The 23226-nt window shown below is 44.9% G+C and overlaps 1 protein-coding gene across 1 annotated transcript in view; it reads right to left on the reverse strand.

The window, feature by feature from the left end:
* The window catches only part of adamtsl3 (ADAMTS-like 3), a 264426-nt gene that overhangs the window by 40461 nt on the left and 200739 nt on the right, over positions 1–23226 (reverse strand). The window contains exons 16-20 of the mRNA XM_055661003.1: positions 21936–22240; positions 19774–19903; positions 5987–6197; positions 2798–2977; positions 1301–1454 (exon numbers count right to left, since the gene is read on the reverse strand). Of these exons, the coding sequence (XP_055516978.1) occupies positions 1301–1454; positions 2798–2977; positions 5987–6197; positions 19774–19903; positions 21936–22240 (980 nt within the window). The remainder of the gene's footprint in view (positions 1–1300; positions 1455–2797; positions 2978–5986; positions 6198–19773; positions 19904–21935; positions 22241–23226) is intronic.

Raw genomic sequence — 23226 nt, forward strand, 5'->3', positions numbered from 1 at the left:
GATAGAAAATTAATCTATCCTTCTCTCAAAGGGGATAAGTTGGACATGGGGCCAAACCCAGTCCCTCTGAGACTGTAATAGAATATTCATGCATCTACCATTATCTATGAACATTGGCCCCGATCAACAGTGGGGAAACTATTCCTTAGCTTCTCTTGATTTGGGTGTTAAAGCACGTTAGTAAGTGGGTTTTTTTAATGACGGAGGTCTCAAGGTGAAACAGGGACTGCACACAGATAATGAGGTGGGCAAGGATCGGTGGAATAGTGCTGTGAAGGTTTCAGTTTGGCATGAAGCGAGCAGTGCTCAGCAATTCAGACTAAAACCTTTCTTTCACACCCCTGCCTCAGTAAAACTCTGCAATGAGAAATTGATAAGAACAAGATATATGGAAAAAGTTGTAGAGTTTCAGATATTTACGTCTGGGATCTATACATGTGAAGTTATTCATGTGTTTTTTTAAACGTAAGCAATAGCTCTTAAAATCTGTTGGAACAGTTTCAAGAGTTGGACCTTGCAGACATTTGGCACATGAAGGCTGGTCATCATCCAGGAAAATAATTGTCAAGTAACACAAATCTGTTTTACTTAATGAAAAGAACATTTTTGTAGCTCTGAATGTTTTAACATCTGTATACTGTATGATTGTTACAATGAACACATGGGGTAAACTATGAAACAAGCCCACTTTTCTGCGGGACCATATCACACTTTAAACCCTTTGCTCAATCCGTTGAGAAGGATGAGGGGGGGACCTCATTGAAACTTACTGAATGGTGAAAGGCTTGGATAGAGTGGACGTGGAGAGGATGTTTCCATAAGTGGGAGAGTCCAAGACCGGAGGGCATAACCTCAGAATAAATGGCTGTAACTTTAGAAAGGAGATGTGGCTGAGTTTCTTTAGTCAGGGGATGGTGAATCTGTGGAATTAATTGCCACAGAAGGCTGTGGAGGCCAAGTCATTGGGTATTTTTAAGACGGAGATTGAAAGATTCTTGGTACGGGTGTCAAGGGGTTATGGGAGAAGGCAGGAGAATGGGGTTAGGAGGGAGACGGAAAGCTGGAGTAGACTTGATGGGCTGAATGGCCAAATTCTGCTCCTAGAACATATGTTGTCATTGTCTAAAAATAACAGAACCTTACTGTGGTCTAGATTCTAGATTCTAGATTCTAGACTCTAGAACACAAAATTTGGTTATTTTGGGTAATTTTGTTATTTTGCTGTGTGTTTCTGCAATTAATGTTAGATATTTATTTGGGTGAATACCTCAGGTGTCACTTACAGAAGTCGGCCACTTACTATTGCAGGCAGGCATGGTGCAGGCTTGAACTGCTGGAGGTCTGGAGGCTCCGTTGCATGAGACCTGGTCTACCGTGACCTGTTGCCCAGCCGTGGAGACTGTCTGACAAAGCCAATCTCTGCGCTGGAAACCTTCCCCACAGCTCACAGAACACTGCAAACACACAACGAGAAATCTCGAGTCTTCACAAGAACACGTACATTCCACACAATCAATGCTAGGTTGAATAAATGAGAGGAAGGGTTAGTTCCACAGAAACAGATGGGTCTTTAAAATTATTTTTTGGAGATACAGGGTGGAAACAGGCCTTTCAGCTCACCGAGTCCACACTAACCAGTGATCACACTGAACACTAGCACTATCCTACACACTAGGGACAACTTACAATTTTCAGATGCCAATTAACCTACAAACCTGCACGTCCTTGGAATGTTCTTGAATTATTTGTGTATTATCCAGAAAGATGAGATTATGTAGATGCACAGAGTCTCTTGTCTAGAGCTAGACACACAATGCTGGAGTAACTCAGCAGGACAGGCAGCATCCGTGGAGAGAAGGAATGGGTGACGTTTCAGGTCGAGACCCTTCTTTAGACTCTCTTGTCCATAGGAGGGGAATCGAGAGCCAGAGGTCATTGGTTTAAAGTGAAGGGGGAAAGATTTAATAGGAACCTGACGGTAATTTGTTCATGCAAAGGATGGCAGGTGTATGGAATGAGCTGCTGGAGGAGGTAGTTGAGGCAGGCACTATCGCAACATTGAAAAAACATTTAGACATGTACATGGATAGGACAGGTGCCTGGGCCAAATGCAGGCAGGTGGGACTAGTGTAGACGGGGTTTGTTGGTCGGTGTGGGCAAAGTTGGGTCGAAGGGCCTGTTTCCACACTCCATGACTCTAACAGGTGAATGAGGGTGTGGTCAGTATAGATGGGTTTACAATGGTGATTGTACTGAAGGATCTGGTTTCAGTCGATGTTCTGTGGCATTTCATTAACTGATAGGTGAAAGGTTTCTGCAAGGTATGAGATCATATATAAACCATATACCAACAAGAAACATGAAGGCAGAGAGGGAGAGGGGGAGAGGGAGGAGGGGGAGAGGGAGGGAGAGGGGGAGGGGGAGGGGGGGGGGGGGGGGGGGGGGGGGGGAGGGGGTCGGGGGGGCGGGGGGGGGGGAGGGGGTGGGGGGGGAGGGGGGGGGGGGGGGTGAGGGGGGAGGGGGAGGCGGAGGGGGGGGGGGGGGGGGGGGGGGGGGGGGGGGGGGGGAGGGGAGGGGGGGGGGGGGGGAGGGGGAGGGGGGAGAGGGGGGGGGGGGGGGGGGGGGGAGAGGGGGAGGGGGGGGGGGGGGGAGAGGGGGGGGGGGGAGAGGGGAGGGGGGAGGGGGGGAGGGGGAGAGGGGGAGGGGGAGGGGGAGAGGGGAGGGGGGGGGAGAGGGGGAGAGGGAGAGACAATCAATAATCCAACACGTCTTTGATTAAACGGGTTTATGACTCTACCTTGGACCATTTCCCCAATGCCAGTTGTGGTGGGCAGTCACCGTAACCACACGCTTGCTTCATCTGTGGTTTGTGCTCAAGACAAAGCTCGTCAGGAAGGCTGACAGAACTCCCATCAGTCAGGAGCCGCCTGCATTGGACCTTGCGTGACTGCAAACCTCCTCCACATGTATGCGAACACTATTAAAACATTTCATCAGAGGTGAACTCATCAGAAGGAATGCAATAAATGTTGAACTTTCTCATCATCCTTCTAAGGACATTAAAGAGCAAATATCAAGATCAATAAATTCAAAAAAGATATTTAATATCCTTTAACTGTCCAGATTTTCCAGAGAAGAGCAAACAGTTCCACCTGTCTCCCCAAGCCACAATTTACTTTTTCACTTTAGTTTAGAGATACAGCGTGGAACTAGGCTCTTCGGCCCATCTAGTCCGCACTGACCAGCGATCCCTGCACATTAACACTACCCTATACACACTAGGGACAATTTACATTTATACCAAGCCAGTTAACCTACAAACCTGTACGTCTTTGGAGTGTGGGAGGAAACCAAAGATCTCTGTGAAAACCCAGGCGATCACGGGGAGAACGTACAAACTCCGTACAGACAGCACCCGTGGTAGGGATTGAACCCTGGTTCTCTGGTGCTGTAAGCGCTGTAAGGCAGCAACTCTACCGCTGCGCCACCGTGTCGCTCACCCCGAACAATGCGTCTTTCTTTCCAATAAATGTGATGTAGCTGTTTGTAAGTCACTGCTCATCTCTGTCCTGCCTCTCAACAACGCACAAACTCCATACAGACAGCACCCGCAGTCAGGATCAAACCCAGTCTTTGGCACTGTGAGGCAGCAATGTTACTGCTGCACCACTATGCTGCCCTTGTTGGCATGTCTGTGGGAAAGGCTTTTAAAACTGTAAAGGCCCTGCAGATTCACAATATGGTTGGTCTACACATGGACGGTCTTGATGGGGGCAGCTGCTGAGTTATGTACAGATCTAGTGGGTGGGGGAGAGGTTAGTGTGGGTGGTGTCATCTTGTTAATGTGACTTCCTCCATCCAATCTAATGTTCTGAAACTGGGTTTCCCCACCTTCAAATCAACAGGCAATTGTCAGTGTTTCCACTGAAGTTTCCACAGAAGGTTGTGGAGGCCACAAGTCAGTGGATATGTTTAAGGCAGCTATAGATAGATTCTTGATAAGTCCGGGTGTCAGAGGTTATGGGGAGAAGGCAGGAGAATGGGGTTAGGAGGGAGAGATAGATCAGCCATGATTGAATGGCAGAGTAGATTAGATGGGCCAAATGGCCTAATTCTACTCCTATCACTTAACCTTATGACTTATGTTAGCGAGTCACCTTTCTCCAGCAATTTGTGCATATCCACCAGTCACAATTGTGCTTTAAATGCCTTCAATAATACTCACAAAGTGGGTCATTTCTATCAAACCGCAGTTCATGATACTATAGAAAACAATATTTCCAGCCTGGGGTCAACATCTGATCACTATTTAGACTAAAAATGTTACGATATGTCTGGTGCATTAGTGCTCCTCCTTGCAAGGCTATTGAATATCTCTTTGAGTGCTACAGATGATTCACAATTAGTGCAGTGTTTGCATGGAGAGGAGGTGGAGGGGGGATACAAGCTGCTTAGATCATACATTTTGTTCCTGACTCCACTGCCCATCACAGTCTGCAGCGTTTATTTCCGTGTTTCAGAGCTGTACGCTTCACTATAATATCTGAGACTCTTTCTCGAATCACGACCGAATTTCCAAATGTTTGTGCCCTGGTCGTAAATACACAGCTGCTTCACGAAAGCACTCGCAACGCAAATGACAATGGAGTTATTTACTCCAAGTTATGTTGAGAGTAACCATCACCTCCTCACGCTGGCTATGAACCAGTATAATTTGATGCAGAATGGAGTAAACAGTCTACACCAATTCCCCAGCCATTCCTTCCCAGAAATAAAGCCCCAGCTCTGGAACTTGATAGCCTCTGGCAAAGACACTAGCTTGCAGCATGGTTGATTGCTCACTTGTGAAGCCTTCAGCCTGGGTGGACCTGATCCAACTGAAAATGATCATTCAATATAAACACTCAGCCAACCTGTATTTTCAGGGGTTAATTTTACTGTAACTGGGGGAGGGGAGACTATAATAAAGCTGCTGTACATGCCACCCAATACTATTCTCTGGAACTCCACATGGATGGAACGCGGGTGGGATATAAAACATATTTGGAGTGGGACCATCAATTTGTGCAAAACCTGGATTAAATTATAAACAGAAAATGCTGGAAGTACTCAGCAGGTCCGGCAGCACCTGTGGAAAGAGGAGCAGAAACAACATTTCACAGCAAAGGCATTTCATCTGCTTTACTTTCCACAGATGCTGCCTGAACTGCTGAATAATTCCAGCATTTTATATTTCTGTCAGATTTCTGTTTGTTGATGAGTCATGTTTGCAGTTTAATGCACACGACAACAAACCTTGATTTTCAATTACAATTTTCCAGATGTCAGGACGGGTTAAATAATTTTAGATTATTACCTCCTTTACTTTGCATTTGTACGAAGAACTCCCTTGTATTATTGTGTAGGAAGGAAGTGCAGCTGCTGGTTTACATCGACGATAGGCACAAAATGCTGGAGTCACTCAGTGGGACAGGAGAGGAGAGGAGAGGATAAGAGAGGAGAGGAGAGGAGAGGAGAGGAGAGGAGGAGAGGAGAGAAGGGAGGATTGGAGAGGAGTGGAGTGGAGAGGAGAGGAGAGAGGAGAGGAGACGAGAGGATAGGAGAGGAGTGGAGTGGAGAGGAGGGGAGAGGAGAGGGGAGCAGACATAGGAGAAGATAGGCGAAGAGAAGAGAGGAGAGGAGAGGATAGGAGAGGCGAGGAGAGGAGAGGCAAGGAGAGGAGAGGAGAGGAGAGGAGAGGAGGGGAGAGGAGAGGATAGGAGAGGAGAGGAGAGGAGAGGAGAGGAGAGAGAGGAGAGGAGAGGAGAGGAGAGGAGAGGATAGGAGAGGAGAGAGGATAGGAGAAGCGAGGATAGCAAAGGAGAGGATAGGAGAGGAGAGGAGAGGCGAGGAGAGGAGAGGAGAGGAACATCAGTTGCGAATGGCCTACTCCTGCACCTATTGTCTATAGTCCATTGAGATGAAGTATTGATGGAGATTTACATACCGGGTGCCAGTCTCCACGATGCCAGGATGGTGGACAATCTAGCTGATTGCAGGCCTGTACTTCAGGGGGCTTTGGATCCGAGCATTCCTCCTCAACGACTCTGACAAAGTCCTCCAGGTGGTGCGTCACCGTTCGTTTGCAGAAAACCTCCCTGGTTTGCAAGCCGACCCCACAGGTTGCACTGCATTGTTTCCACGGTCTGGAGTCCCATCTGATAAAGAGGAAGATACATATAGTGGTTGGCACATGTCCTCCAACAAGATAATATACACTCTCATACCAATGCATAGATGTGGCTGCTGAAGCTTTCATTAGTGCAGATTTATTTGAATAGATTGTCGATAACTTGCGATGGAAGATCTAATCAGCTGCAGCCCTGCAACAGAATGAAAACCTGGATGATGTTGTTGGCGAGGAATCTCTGAGTTTCTACCTTGGGACAACAGAGTGCAAATTCACTGTAGGTAATAAAAAGATAAAGGTCAAAGCTGACGTCACAGTGGCTGCACTAGAGGATTTCAGTTGATAAATCTCTGTAATTTACTCCCGAACACAATCCCCTGCCTATGTTTCTAAGCTGTGTGCAGCAGCAGCAGCTCAGAAATAGCATTTCAGCAACAAAATGTTGCATTGTTTTGGAGCAAGGGAGATATTATGACTTCTGAATGGCCGACTAATTTCTCAATTGGTCCTTGCAAGATTCTTCGTAAAAAACTGATCCAAGAAGCAGGATGTCCTGGAATGTAGCTGGGAAAATAAGGTTAAAATGAAAGCAGCATAGGATCATGTGGAAATCTGTTTAGTTTATTGTCACGTGTACTGAGGTACAGTGAAAAGCTTTGATTGACACTAAATGCTGCAGTAACTCAGCGGGACAGGCAGAATCTCTAGATAGAAGGAATGGGTGACGTTCTGGGTCCTGAAACCTGAAACACCACCCATTCCTTCTCTCCAGAGATGCTGCCGGTCCCACTGAGTTACTCCAGCATTTGTGTCTATCTTCGGTTTAAACCAGCATTTGCTGTTCCTTCCTGTACATTTTGGGGCCCTTCTGATTCTCTGACTGGTTCTAAAGATTTTGTTTTCTTTGCACATGTATCTGTGATGGAAGGAAGAATCTCAAGCCCGGACAGTTCGATTAGTTCCATCCTCCACAGATGCTGCGTTACCTGCTCAGTATCTCCAGCATTCTCTGTGAGGACGTGTAGCTTTATAGCAGAGGTGGTGCTGGCTCGAAGGGCCGAAGGGCCGAATGGCCTCCTCCTGCACCTATTTTCTATGTGTCTTTTTGCTTTCAATGCTGGAGTTTTACTAACGCTGAGAGAACACAGATTCTACCACCTGGTGTCTCTGTAGAATACAAAATCAGTGCTTGGTCACTGAACAGAGTGAGGTAGAAGGCAGCTGTAACATAACTCTGGCCCAGGCAGCTGTGGGTGTGAACTCACACGTAACGCAGTCCACCTGCACCCAGCCCGCCTGAACCAACCTGATCTCCCGGTTGCTAAACGCTTTAATTCTCCTTCCCATTCCCACACTGACCTTTCTGTCCTCAATCTCCTCCATTGTCAGAGTGAAGCTAAATGCAAATTGGAGGAACTGCATCTCATATTTCTCTTGGGCAGCTTACAGCCCAGTGGTATGAATATTGATTTCTCTAACTTCAAGGAACCCCAGCATTCCCCCTCTCTCCATCCCTCCCCCACCCAAGTCACACCAGCTTCTCGTCTTCACCCAACAAACAGCTAACAATGGCCTGATTCCTTTATCATCGATACATTTTTGCTTATCTTTCATTCTTTGTTCTTTATCTCCAGATTATCGTCTATATCTCTCGTTTCCCCTAACACTAACCAGACTGAAGAAAGGTCTTAGGTACACAAAATTGCTGGAGAAACTCAGCGGGGGCAGCAGCATCTTGGGAGCGAAGGAAATAGGCGACGTTACGGGCCGAAACCCTTCTTCAGACTGATGGGGGGCTGGGGGGGAGAATGAAGGGAAAGGGGGAGGAGGAGGAGCCCGAGGGCGGGGGGATAGGAGGGTGGGAGGAGACAGCTAGAGGGTTAAGGAAGGGGAGGAGACAGCAAGGGCTAGCAAAATTGGGAGAATTCAATGTTAAAGGTCTTGTCCCGAAACGTCACCCATTCCTTCGCTCCAGAGACGCTGCCTGTCCTGCTGAGTTACTCCAGCTTTTTGGGTCTCTATGCTGTTATAATGAAATAATGAAATCACTACTGGCTCGAAGGGCCGAATGGCCTACTCTTGCACTTATTGTCTATTGTCTACTGTGCCAGAGACATATTAGCTGCGTCTCAGGCTCCAGGATCTTTGTACTGAACATTTTTTATGAAACAGTAAAATATTTTAAAACGATTATTTATTAAATCTTCAATAGCGGGCGGCAGTGATTTACGTATTTATTCTGGGATGTGAGGTCGGCCATTTAGGACAGAGATGAGGAAAACATTTTCACTCAGAGAGTTGTGAATCTGTGGAATTCTCTGCCACAGAAGGCAGTGGAGGCCAATTCACTGGATGTTTTCAAGAGAGAGTTGGATAGAGTTCTTAGGGCTAACGGAATCAAGGAATGTTTGGCAAAAGATTCTGGATGATCAGCCATGATCATATTGAATGGCGGTGCTGGCTCGAAGGGCCGAATGGCCGACTCCTGCACCTATTTTCTATGTTTCTAAGATGCCAAAGCAAGGTGGTGGGGGTGAGGAGACTTTGTGTATAGCTGCACCCCACCCACACTGGGCGTTTATGAGGGATTTGGAGAGTTTGTCCTCACAGTGATAGATGATAATTGTGGACACACACAAACCAACCTGACTCCATCTACACCTCACGCTGCCTCGGCAAGGCCAGCAGCATCATCAAGGACCAGTCTCACCCCCGTATTTTGGTATTTTGGTACACATACTAATTTATTTTGAAGCCCCCAATCAGGAAAGTTAACTCTACCATAAAACAGTAAATCTGTCTTTAATTTGACAAATAGTTATGTTTTATTGTAAGCTTACACTACAACAGAGCAATTTACAGAAGTCAATTAGGCTGGAAAACTGAGCGTGTCTGGGGTGTGGGAGGAAACCCGAACACCCGGAGAAAACCCACGCGGTCACGGGGAGAACGTATAAACCCCGGGCCTCTGGCGCTGTGAGGCAGCAGCTCTACCGTTGCGCCACATGCCGGCCTTCTTTAGGATTCCTGTCAACCTTGCACTACAACTAACAGCAACTCATTGATACAAATCTACAAATTCTTGTGATTATTCCAAACATACTTTTCACATTATCTCACTTTCAGTGTCACAAACTAGCAAGACTCAAAGACCACGCAAACATCTGATGGGCTGAGTTTACCACTGATTATCCTTTGCTGATAGCATGTCAAGGAATGGACTAGCCAGCGAATGGTTTGAGTTATAAGGAGAGGCTGGAAAGGTTGGGTCTGTTCTCCCTGGAGTGTAGGAGGTGGATGGTTGACCTTATAGAGGTACATAAAACCATCAGGAATATGCCTGCTGAAGAGTCACACAGTCTATTCCCCACAGTAGGTCAATGTAAACCAGGAAGGAGCAGTTGTAAGATGAAAGGGGGAAAGATTTGAAAGCGATCTGGTTTGGGGCAAGTATTTCACACAAAGAGTGGTGCGAATGTGGAATGCGTTGCCAGAGGAAGTGGTGGAGGCAGCTGTAATTACAACATATAAAAGACATGTGGACAGTATTACCTGGATAGAAAATAAATGGCGGGATCAAAGGGTCCACTAGTTCCAAGCGGAACAAGCTCAGTTATGCGACGGAAAGCATGGGCTCATAAGTTCCTTGAGAATTCGGCCCATCAAGTCCTGACCTGCTGAGTTAATTCGTCCCATCAAGTCCTGACCCGCTGAGTTACTCCAGCACTCTGTGCCATTTTTTTTTGTAAGCCAGCATCTGCAGTTCCGTGCGTCTACCTCATGCCCCAGTCACCTTGTTTCACGATTGTAGTGTTTCGTAATTTTAAACAAAACATTAAATCTCCTCTTAGCTTCCTGCACTTCACTGAAAAGCAGCTTCTCGTGCCTTTCAGCATTGTGCTACAAGCTCAGCGTTAACACGGTGAATCTCAGCTACAAACTACATTTTGCTACACTGGCCTTCATAGCAACCATTAGCATTGGCAGAGAGGAAATTATCGGTTTAAGTGATAATGCAAATAAACTGTGGAAGATTGTAAACTTGCCAACGTTTCTGTACATTATTATCACTTATTTACTTGTACTTTCTGTTGCCACTGATCAACTCCATATTTCTGGCTGATGGTTTTGGCACTTTTTACCTGGACTGTTATGTTTATGAACTGTTTCCATTCATCTCATTATTCTTGCCCACTTGTTGTCACATTACATCATTGAGTTTCCCCCCACATTTATCTATTTAGATTGCACTGTTTGTCCTCTAGAAACTAGCCTCTAGCAAGATATTTATCAAAGACATGAAGATTCATTTATGTTACATCAGCCATGTAACTTTTATAGTTTATAGCAGTCCAAATAATTTGTCAAACATTAAGTTTATCCTTTCTGACTTCGACTAAACCAACAATTCTTAAATGCCTTGTTACGGCACACCAAATAATAAATTAGTCATAGAGTGTGGAAACAGGCCCTTCAGCCCATCTTGCCCACACTGCCCAACTAGTCCCAGCTACACTTGGCCCACCTGCCTGAGCTTGGCCCGTATCACTGTAAACCTGTCCTATCCATGTACCTGTCTAAATGTTTCATAAACATTGCTTTGCGATAACGTGGTCCCTGCAAATTCTCCGAGTTTACCTACAACTGACCATCTAGTCATGACTTTGGTCTGTATGTCTTTCCTTATTGAACCAGTGTATTGGATTGAATGGTCTTCAATCAAATGTTGCAAATTCAGTGAAGAGTGAGGACAGAAAATAGAGCAAAGGTCACAGGTAGAGCAGATCAATTGTGAATCAGTAACGGTCTCAGGGGCAAGTCCTCTCTGAAGATGATGCCACTAACATTAGGCAGCACCTCTAGCGAAAATGGATGAGACCTTTATGTTTGGAACACTTCTTCAGACTGAAAGTAGGGGCGGTGGAACCACTCGACTTTCAGTCTGAAGCAGGGTTCCAACCCAAAACATCACATCCTTTTCCTCCAGAGATGCTGTCTGGGTTACTCCAGCACTTTGTGTGCAACTTCAAGTCAAGTCAAGTCAAGTTTATTCGGCACGTACACATACGAGATGTGCAGTGAAATTAAAGTGGCAATGCTCGCGGACATTTGTGCAAAAAGACAAACAACCAAACAAACTATAAACACAATCATAACACACATATTCGGTATAAACCAGCATCTGCAGTTTTGTCCACACTGGCCAACATGCCCCATCTACACTGGACTCTGCACACATCTGGCACAATATTACCCAAGTTAGAAAAAAAAGCATAAAGAAAGTAGATAGTTTGGCCACCGTCTTTGAATGTTTTTTTGTTTCAGGAACGAGTGGTTGGTTAGAGCTGTTACGGAGAGGAAGAAGGACTAAAAAGGATTTGTCCCTGGTGGTACCACAGGCAAGTGTACTCAACAGTAATGGTGGAAATAAAATGGTGAAGTCATTGTCATTGTAGGTTTAGAAACTTGTAGCAATAAACATAGAGAAAGATGCATTTCCAGTTGCATAAGTTATCTGTGCCTCAACATTTTCCCAGTTTGTATCCAATTATCTTTGATCTTGGCAAACCTCAAAATATGTTTAAAAAGACTGCCACTAATTTATTGAAGAGATGAGCAAAATGTTAAAGTGAATTCCTAAATTTTAGTCCAGAAACCAAATTTTGCTTTGCTAACAGGGAATATGATATGCATTACATGGTTGTAAAAACGTGTTAAACTATTAAATGAATACCAGACAGGGGCCTGAAATCTAGCTCATGGTGTTTATGCCAAGGAATCAAGTGGATTTATTGTTCCCCAAACAGCCTCATATTAAACTACGATAGTTTTGGCACAACTTCAGTACACAGATGCACATTTATAGTAATTTTACAAACATTTCTTTGCAATATTTGCATTTAGATTGATACATTGATGTACAATGGTGTTTTGTATCTTGCTGTTTGCAGTCTGGTAACTACAACAGTCAAGGCTTTGATCCATGTTGGGATGATCCATGGGCAAGAGTGGACTGGCATAACATGGTGACCACTTCACAAAGGTGGGGGGGGTGGGGAGTGGGTGGAGGAGGGGAGAGGGAGGGGGGGGGGGGGGAAAGGGGAGGGTGAGGTTTGGTGGGGGAGGGTGAGGGTGAGGAGGTGGGGGTACATCTACAGTATCCAATTCCATGTAACTGCTCAGCACTCACAGGCTGCCCCATGTATATGCATTTGCTGGCCTGGAAGAATTTGTAGGCTATTAAATCTCAATTTAACAGCTTATGAATACAAACATGATCAAGACAGCAATCTTTCTATTGCCCAAGTTATTGACTGGAAAGAATTATAGAACAATTGAATAATAACGATATCTCTGGGACATATTAATCAGGATGTACAGGAAGAGTTCCTTCAAAGTACACTTAACATTATAACTGTGATATCACATATCATGAAGAATGTATTATTGTTTTGTGTTCCACATCTGCTGGGCCAATAAAAGATTATTTATATTTTGTTCCTCTATTTTTCTGTTCAATGTCAAACTATAATATGATGCCAATACAATTTGCTTGCTGTTATCAGGAGAAAGTCATCTGTTTTGGTACATTGCTGGTTTCTGCGATGACATAACTTTGTACTCAACTGAATATATTGAAGAGCATTTTGTTTAGGTTAGAGATCCAGCATGGAAATAGGCCCTTCGGCACACATAGAAACATAGAAATTAGGTGCAGTAGTAGGGCCATTCGGCCCTTCGAGCCTGCACCGCCATTCAATATGATCATGGCTGATCATCCAACTCAGTATCCCGTACCTGCCTTCTCTCCATACCCTCTGATCCCTTTAGCCAGAAGGGCCACATCTAACTCCCTCTTAAATATAGCCAATGAACTGGCCTCAACTACCCTCTGTGGCAGAGAGTTCCAGAGATTCACCACTCTCTGTGTGAAAAAAGTTCTTCTCATCTCGGTTTTAAAGGATTTCCCCCTTATCCTTAAGCTGTGACCCCTTGTCCTGGACTTCCCCAACATCGGGAACAATCTTCCTGCATCTAACCTGTCCAACCCCTTAAGAATTTTGTAGGTTTCTATAAGATCCCCTCTCAATCTTCTAAATTCTAGAGAGTGTAAACCAAGTCTATCCAGTCTTTCTTCATAAGACAGTCCTGACATCCCAGGAATCAGTCTGGTGAACCGTCTCTGCACTCCATCTATGGCAATAATGTCCTTCCTCAAATTTGGAGACCAAAACTGTACGCAATACTCCAGGTGTGGTCTCACCAAGACCCTGTACAACTGCAGTAGAACCTCCCTGCTCCCATACTCAAATCCTTTTGCAATGAAAGCTAACATACCATTCGCTTTCTTTACTGCCTGCTGCACCTGCAGCCTACCTTCAATGACTGGTGTACCATGACACCCAGGTCTCGCTGCATCTCCCCCTTTCCCAATCGGCCACCATTTAGATAATAGTCTGCTTTCCCGTTTTTGCCACCAAAATGGATAACCTCACATTTATTGCCACCAAAATGGATAACCTCACATTTATCCTGTGGTTTACATCTGAAGAAGCTGATCTCTGTTGATGGGCAGTTTACTAAAGCTGACCTTACTCTGGGTGAGGAAAACAATAGATGACCCAGTTTATCCCAGTCCCACATGGCACCCACAGATACAATGGCATAGCACACATGGCAATGGCCCCAGGTGGAGATAGTGCTTGACATATATGACCCAACGCTCACCGTTGAAGTCATGGTATTGAACTGTGCCATAGGATTGGCTCTACATTTGGGGAGATGGGTTATTTGGTAATGGGGAGGAATATTAAAATGGCTTCAGGTGGATGTTGCCATGACGGAGGGCCTGGGCTATAGGGAGATGTTGGGCAGGCTGGGACTTTCTTCCTTGGAATGCAGGAGGATGAGGGGAGATCTTATCGAGGTGTATAAAATCACGAGAGGAACAGATAGGGTAAACACACAGAGTCTTTTACCCAGGGCAGAGGAATAAAAAAACAGTGGACATACATTTGAGGAGCGGGGGAAAGATTTAACAAGAACCTGAGGGGCAACTTGTTTTATACAAAGTGATAGGTATATGGAACAAGCTGCCGGGGGAGGTAGTTGAGACAGGTATGATCACAATGTTTACAAAGTATTTAGACTAGTACATGGATAGGATAGGTTTGGAGGGATATGGGCCATACACAGAGACTAGTGTAAATGGGGCATGTTGGGGAGCATGGGCAAGTTGGGCCGAAGGGCCTGTTTCCATGCTGTATGACGATATGACTCACACAGAGTGCGCTAAATGCCTTACAACCATTGAACGATAAACTGAACAACAGATCATTCATGAATGGGTGTAAGAGTAATGCCCACTTCACATGTTGACTGTTGTCGTGTAACACAGGAAGTCACACTGCATTAGTTGGTTCAGCTCAGGGTGGAATGCACAAACCTGTCCCACCACTCCTGATAAATTTGCCACCTGTCTGATGAGCATTGACAAAATCGTAACGAATTGATGCAACTGAAAAACTCATTGGTTTAGTTTAGAGATACAGCACGGAAACAGGCCCTTCGGCCCATCGAGTCCGTACCGACCAGCGATCCCCGCACACTGGGCCTATCCTCCACATTAGGGCCAATCTACAATCTTTACAGAAGCCAATTAACCTGTAAACCTAAACGTATTTAATAAATACTTTATTGATCCCCTCAGGGAAAATCAGATTTAAAAAACTATATATATTTGGAGTGTGTGGAGAAACCGGATCACCCAGAGAAAGCCCACATGGTCACAGGGAGAATGCACAAACTCTGCACAGCCAGCACCTGTAGTCAGGATGGACCCCGGGTCTCTGGCGCTGTGAGGCAGCAACTCTACAGCTGCACCAATAATTTGATGAGTGCATTACACTGAAGCACGGTTGCCAAGAGGAAATTGTTACCGACACTGATCGCTAATATTCTTGGTGAAATTCCGTGGCAATGGGAGATGCTGAGGGGTTGTTACTGAATCCTGTTGTCATTGGTTCTCTCTCCAGACTTATAGTTATCATCTGTTTCAATTTTGTGCTTCAAAGGATTTTTTTCTGGCGTGTCAGCATTGTAATGACAATTCATCATCCAGCTACTGTTGGGCTTGGTGGAGGGGGAGCTGCTCTGGAGACGATTATTTGCAGTGGTAGCTAAATCCACACTTTATCAGAAACAGTCAAATATAACAGGTATGTGTACAGCTGGTGGGACAAAGGTTAGAGGAAGCTGAACCAATCTGTCTTTAATTCCATCTTCACACTTGGTTGCTCATATGGCCCACAACTCTAGATCAATAAGGCAAATCATGGCGGGTGTCAGAGGTTATGGGGTGAAGGCAGGAGAATGGGGTTCGGAGGGAGAGATAGATCAGCCATGATTGACTGGCAGAGTGGACTTGATGGGCCGAATGGCATAATTACGATCTTATGAAGAGGGATAAAAACTAATTCTGCTCCAAGAATTTATGAACTCATGCTGAATAGTTACTTCCCAGCTAAAGTCAGAAACAATTCACCTGGTCTTTACTACATTGCCATATCTGGGATCTTGCTCTGTTTTAAATATCTCCTATGTCTACACATTATTCTCCTTTTAATTGGCTGTAAAGTGGTTTAGAATTTTCTGAGGTTGTGCAGGATGTTATATTAATGCAACTTAATATAACAGTCTCTCTTTTCTCTGCTCTTTCAATTCTCCAGTTCACAAATACACAGCGGTAGAGTTGCTGCCTTGTAGTGCCAGAGACCCAGGTTCGATCCTGACTATGGGTGCTGTCTGTACGGAGTTTGTACGTTCTCCCTACGACACATGGGTTTTCTGCGGGTGCTCCGGTTTCCTCCCACCTTCCAAAGATTTGTCTTCTGTAGATTGTCCCTAGTGTGTAGGATGGAACTAGTGTACAGGTAATTTGGGACAAAGTGCTTGTGTCTAGGCTCCACATCCAAACTAAACTAAGCATGTTGAGTCTGAATTCAGGTCCTGACCTGAACGATCGCCTGTTCATTCCCTTCACAAGTGCTGCCTGACCCGCTGAGTCCCAGCAGCTCTTTGTACTTTACTCAAGGCTCCAGCATCTGTAGTCCCTTACCTCTCCAACACACATGTTTTGTGGGAATATATTAAATCTGGTGGGCTGCTGCCGACCATTATATGGCCATCCAAATTTCAGAGATGCATACAAATGTCTTGCTGGGTGCAGCTCCGTGCCAGCGAACAAGAATGGGAATATCGCTTTCCATCCCTTTGTTCTGATGATTTATTAGAAGGTTAGAGTTGCTGTGGATTTACTCACCTATACCCAGGCCAACATTCCACCTTCAACCACCAGCTCAGAGTCATTTATGGGGGAGTCCAGAACCAGGGGCCACAGTTCAGGAATAAGGAGTAAGCCATTTAGAACGGAGATGAGGAAACACTTTTTCTCACTGAGTGTTGTGAGTCTGTGGAATTCTCTGCCTCAGAGGGCGGTGGAGGCCGGTTCTCTGGATACTTTCAAGAGAGAGCTAGATAGGGCTCTTAGAGATAGCGGGGTCAGGGGATATGGGGAGAAGGCAGGAACGGGGTACTGATTGGGGATGATCAGCATGATCACATTAAATGGCGGTGCTGGCTCGAAGGGCCGAATGGCCTCTACTCCTGCACCTAATGTGTATTGTCACTATTTGTGATGTTGCTGCTGTTGTGTTTGATTACAGAGACAGGGTGTAACCATTTGTTACGTTTAGATACGTTGATGCAGGATTGTGACCCATCAAATACTGGGGGGGGGGGGGGGGGGGGGGGGGGGGGGGGGGGCCATAGCTTTAAAGTAAGAGGGTCTGTTCCCTGCTGTATCTCTAAATTTGTGTGTGGCACGGTGGCACAGCGGTAGAGTTGCTGCCTCACAGCGCCAGCGGCCCGGGTTCGATCCCGACCAGGGGCGCTGTCTGTACGGAGTTTGTACGTTCTCCCCGTGACCTGCGTGGGTTTACTCCGAGATCTTCGGTTCCCTCCCACTATCCAAAGACGTACAGGTTTGTAGGTAAATTGGCTTGTTGTAAATGTAAATTGTCCCTAGTGGTTGTAGGATAGGGTTAATATGCGTGGATCACTGGTCGGCATGGGCCCGGTGGGCTGAAGGGCCTGTTTCCACGCTGTATCTGTATCTCTACATTAAATTCAACGCTGAACCAGTCTGAAGAAGGGTGTCGACCGAGGCAGCACCCATTCCTTCCATCCAGAGATGCTGCCTGTCCCGCTGAGTTACTCCAGTTTTTTGTGTCTATCTTTGGTTTAAACCAGCTACCTGGTGATTTCCGCTCCCACAATACAATGTCACCTTTCTCCGTGACTGTGGCTTTTAATTTTTGAGTGGAGGCGTTTCTGGGTGACGGACTCCTCCAGCTGTTGAAATACACTGCATTGTGGTCAACTCTGAGTGATATGGTTCTCATCGGGAGCCAGGACTAGAGAAATGGACCATTAATTGTATGTTTTTGGTTTTAAAGTCAGAGTTTGATAACAGATACAAAAGCCTAATGGCATGAGATTTATGAAGAGGCATTTTGTGGCAATTGTTGGCCCTTTCTTCATTTTCTTCATTGTTCCAATCCCCAGACACAGATTAACGTTGCTGATCTTTATTTGATGTGTAATATAACTCCAGCCAAAACTGGAAGATGCACAGTGACATGAAAGATTGGCTGGGATATCAAGCAGGCAGCCCAACAAAATCTAAACTCCACCAAGAGTAGACAGGAAGTTTACTTTAGAGATAAAGCATGGAAACAGGCCCTTCGGCCCACCCAGTCCATGCCGACCAGCGATCTCCGCACACTAACACTATCTTACACACACTTGGAACAATTTATACTTATTCCAAGCCAATGAGCCTACAAACCTGTACATCTTTGGAGTGTGGGAGGAAACTGGAGATCCTGGAAAAAACACACGCAGTCACGGGGAGAATGTACAAACTCTGTACAGTCGAACCGGTTATCTGGCATTACATGGAAACAAATCTACCGCTGCACCACCGTGCCGCCGAATGTAGAACTTTTAGTTTCAAATCTATGTGATTAAATCCTCACTAAATCTCCTCATTTAATGTCTGAAATGAAAAACAATTGCTTATAAAATGTCTTCAAAACCACAGGGCACCAATTCATCCTCGATCTAACTTGTTCTTCACAGTCACCGCCTGCTCCTCTGTATCTGCAACATGGGTAACAGAGTGCTGGAGTAACTCAGCGGGTCAGGCAGCATCTGTGGAGAACATGGATAGGTGACGTTTCACAGAGTGCTGGAGTAACTCAGTGGGTCAGGCAGCATCTGTGGAGAACATGGATAGGTGACGTTTCACAGAGTGCTGGAGCAACTCAGCGGGTCAGGCAGCATCTGTGGAGAACATGGATAGGTGACGTTTCACAGAGTGCTGGAGTAACTCAGCTGGTCAGGCAGCATCTGTGGAGAACATGGATAGGTGACGTTTCGGGTCGGAAGCCTCTAGATGGGTTGAAAGGTTGTTCCTTTATCATGTATCTGTACACAGTAAATGGGTCGATTGTAATCATGTATTGTCTTTCTGCTGATGCAACAAAAGCAGCTTTTGACGTGACAATAAACTAAACTAAACATTACAAAAATTATTTGTTTCAAAATTCACATTGTAGACAAATAGCAAGAATGATTCTCTGCTTAGCCAGGAGAATTCAAAGCAATATATTTAATAAAGTACTGAATTAAAAACTTAGATATGCGAGCTGCCAATAGCTATACGTGGACAGTCTTAGATAAATTGATGGGATTCCTCATAAAAATGTTTTAATAATTTGGTCAACATATTTAGTACTTCTGGGAATTTGCTGTTGAAATGTTATATGAACTGTTCGTGTGGGAAATTGTGGAAAGAAGCAACTTTTTTTTGAAAAGAAAGTAAATTCATCTCAACATTTTTTTGAGAGTGGAGTTTGATTATTTATCCTAATGGAGCTGAAATTCTTGGCAAGCAATAGAAATGAGTTACTGGAGAGTACTTAACCAGTGCATTAAAGATGGCAGTGACAGTATTCACGCCTAGTCTCCTGGGACTGTTTGTGTAAATAACTAACTTTATTTCCCACAAGCTAATCCATACAATCATCGAATTAATAGATCATAGAAGGAGCCACTTGGCCCGTCGAGTCCGTGCTAGTATTTAGAAGAGCAGGCCCATCGAGTGCTTTCCTGTGCTCTGTCCCTGAAAATTGTTCTTTGAATTGTTTTAAAAAAATCCTTCATTAATACTTTTGATTGGTTCTGTATCCAGCATCTTGCCCGTGCTACCTATCCACTTTCCTCCCACACTACAAAGATTGTAGGCTAATTGGCTTGGTAATATTGTTTGAACAAAGTCCCTAGTGTGTGTAGGATAGCGTTAGTGTGCGGGGATCGCTGGCTGACACGGACTTGGTGGGCCGAAGGGCCTGTTTCCACGCTGTATCTCTAAACTAAGCTTAATTTCATTGAATACATTTCTCATTTGATTAAGAACACGAGGTTTGAAATACAAAGAATAAAAGGGGTTTAGAGTTTGCTGGAGTCTAGAAACAACATACCTGGCCGGGCAAGGCTGTGTACCACACACACGCACCATGTGTGGAGGCCGTTTGTTACCATCACACAAACTCTCATCCACACTTTCCTCCGTCAATCTATCACGACACACAACCACAGTTTCTTGTTTCCCTGATGTCGGAGATAAACATAGAATTAACAAAGGAATCACAAGCATCGCAGCAGTGGAATCATTAACTATTAACAGACACACAGTGCTCTATCAAGTCGTAGTTTCACACGGTGTTGAAACAGGCCCTTCGGCCCAACTTGCCCATGCTGTCCAACATGCCCCAACAGCACTAGTCCCACCTGCCTGCGTTTTGCCCGTATCCCTCTAAACCTGTCGTATCCATGTACCTGTCCAAATGCCTTTTTAAACAGTGAAGCAAAGAAATTTGAGGGAACAGGGAATCTTTCAAATGGAGAGAAGGGTGAAGTTTAATGGAGATGTGTGGGACAAGTTTAATTTTACACAGAGGGGGGTGGGTGCCTGGAACATGCAGCCAGTGGAGGTGGTGGTGGAGGCAGAACAATTGTGGCATTTAAGAGGCTTATAGATAGGCACATGGATGGGGTAAGGATTATACACAGGCAGCTAGATTAGTTTATCATGGCATCATGTTCAGCACAGACATTGTGGCCAAAGGGCCTGTTCCAGTGCTGTATGTTGATATATTAAACATTCTATACTAAACACATTTGTGACATTGTTACATAATGTAAAGGCACATCAGTGCACTGATTTTTATTGATATACCTTCTCATTGAGTTGATGCAACAAAGAAACAAGCCCTTCAGCCCAACTTGCTCATGGTGGTGGCACACTGGGAGTGCAGCGGGGTGGCACGGTGGCACAACAGTAAAGATGCCCGAGACCCAGGTTCGATCCTGACTACAGGTGCTGTCTGTATGTAGTTTGTACGTTCTCCCCGTGACCACGTGGGTTTCCTCCGGGTGCTCTGGTTTCCTCCCACATTCCAAAGACGTGCAGGTTTGTAGGTTAATTGGTTTGGTAAAAATAGCAAATCGTCCCGAGTGAATAGAATGATGCTAGTGTGCTGGGATCGCTGGACATAACTGACCAGCGGACCAAAAGGCCTGTTCCATGTTGAATCACTAAACTGAACTAGTCCCACCTGCCCACGTTCGCTCCATGTGCCTCGAAACCTTACCTATCAAAACCATGTACCTGTCCAAATATTTTTCTCTAAGTCAAATGGTGGAGAAACGTTAACTTCAAAATTAATTCCAATTCTTCAGAATTGCTCATCACATGATAATGGTTCAATAAACACCAGCTCATCAACTTTGGGATCAATTTCTTTCAAGTTTCATATGAATTTATAATAAATCTTGCATTGTAACATCGCTGGGGAAGACAGTGTTTATTACAGAGCCTGGTACTGAATGCAGAGTATTAATCTATTAAACTATTCCCTTCTCTATGTGGGCAAGGCATTAAACTCGGATTGGGAGAGGCCCACCTACATTCCCGTGAAGGGAAACGTAGGGAGTTAAAAAGAAACAGGTGATGTTAAAATTGACCAAAACAGACACTTGGAAAATCTCCAAAAGAAAAAGGGAGTTACTGTTTCAGTTTGATGACCCTTCGTCATTTTGTGCATCGAGCCATTTTTGTTATTGTTACAAGAGGTTTCTTCTCAGCTGTTATCAGGCAACTGAATCATCCAACCACAACCTGCGAGCAGTGTGCAGAACTGCTACCTAACTATTTGATGACCCTCGTACTATCCTTTTAGAAAGAACTGCAGATGCTGGAAAAATCGAAGATAGACAAAAATGCTGGAGAAACTCAGCGGGTGAGGCAGCATCTATAGAGCGAAGGAATAGGTGACGTTTCGGGTCGAGACCAGTCTGAAGAAGGGTCTCAACCCGAAACGTCACATATTCCTTCACTCCATAGATGCTGCCTCATCTGCTGAGTTTCTCCAGCACTTTTGTCTACCTTGGACTATCCTTGATCAACTTTACCTTGCACTAAACGTTATTCCCTTATCATGTATCTGTACACTGTAAATAGGTTGATTGTAATCATGTATTGTGTTTTTCCACTGACTGGTTAGCAGGCACCTCGGTACACGTGACAATAAACTGAACTGACCTAAAATGATACACGCATTTAAATAGATGAAAGTAATACCTGTTAAACAGGTGGCTGTACAGGGGGTGAAGCCTTCGTATTCCCAGTCAAACTGTCCATCCATTGCGTTGTCACGCTGGTTATTGTAGGCCACCTCTGGGCCACGTACAGCCGTCGTGCCTTCACACGGCGCCAGGTAACACGCACGCTCGCTGGGCGGCTTCTCCTCCTCCTCCTCGCACTCCTCATCCGGCAACTCTTCTTCCGTTTGGGAGAAGGATAGGAGAATGCGGCACGTCACACTCCGCACTTGCTGGCCATGCCCACACGAAGCGCTGCACTGTGACCAGGCCTCAGGAATAAACCTGTGCACGTGTGGAAATATATACAATGTATAGTATATGTGTATATAATGTATATGATATATAACGCATAATACAGTGTACATGTATACAATATACCGTGTATAGTATTTATTATATAATATATATATAACATGCGATGTATAATGTATGTGTTTTATGTATATGATATATAATCTATAGTGTGCAATGCACACGTATATAATATATAGTGTATAGTGTGTATGTAAACAATGTATATAATGAAAGGTGTATAGTATATATTTATAAAATGTGTGTATTATGTGATCTACAGTGTATGTGTATATTATGTATATAAAATATAATGTGCAGTGTATACTATATATGTGTACAACGTGTATGTGCGCGGTGGGAGATTTCTCCGGTTTCCTCCCACATTCCAAAGACGTGCCGGTTTTTAGGTTAATTGGCCTCTGTAAAATTGTAAAATTGTCCCGTGCTTGAAGGACAGCGTTATTGTGCAGGGATAGCAAGCCAGCGTGGGCTCGATGGGCTGAAGGGCCTGTTTCCACACTGTATCTCTAATAAAACAAATCTAAACCTTGTGTGCAATGACCAGGCTCAGATCACCAACAGACGGCCAGTGTGGCAATGCGCTGCCTTATGGAGCAAGTAAATATAATGGGGAGGCAAAGTGGTCACTATTTGTGTGCAAGTCAGCCTGATTCAGACCTCATGTGCAGTTAAACAAAGGAATCTGGCCGTGTGCAGTCAAGATAACCTGCCCTGAACAAGCTGGGGCGACACACTGTCTGACTCACCAATCAAATGTCACTGCCTGATATACACATACGTACAGCTAGCCCATCTCAAGCTCACGGCATTTTTAATATCACAATATATCTTAATAAATGCCAAACTATCTCTGTGACACTAAAAATGATCTGAAACAATGACAACATTTCATTTATTTGGCATTATTCTTCAAGGTTTAACTTTGGTTTTCTTGGCTTCTCCACTATTCCTCT

This window comes from Leucoraja erinacea, chromosome 33 (genome assembly GCF_028641065.1).
Source record: "Leucoraja erinacea ecotype New England chromosome 33, Leri_hhj_1, whole genome shotgun sequence".
Classification (NCBI taxonomy): Eukaryota; Metazoa; Chordata; class Chondrichthyes; order Rajiformes; family Rajidae; genus Leucoraja; species Leucoraja erinaceus.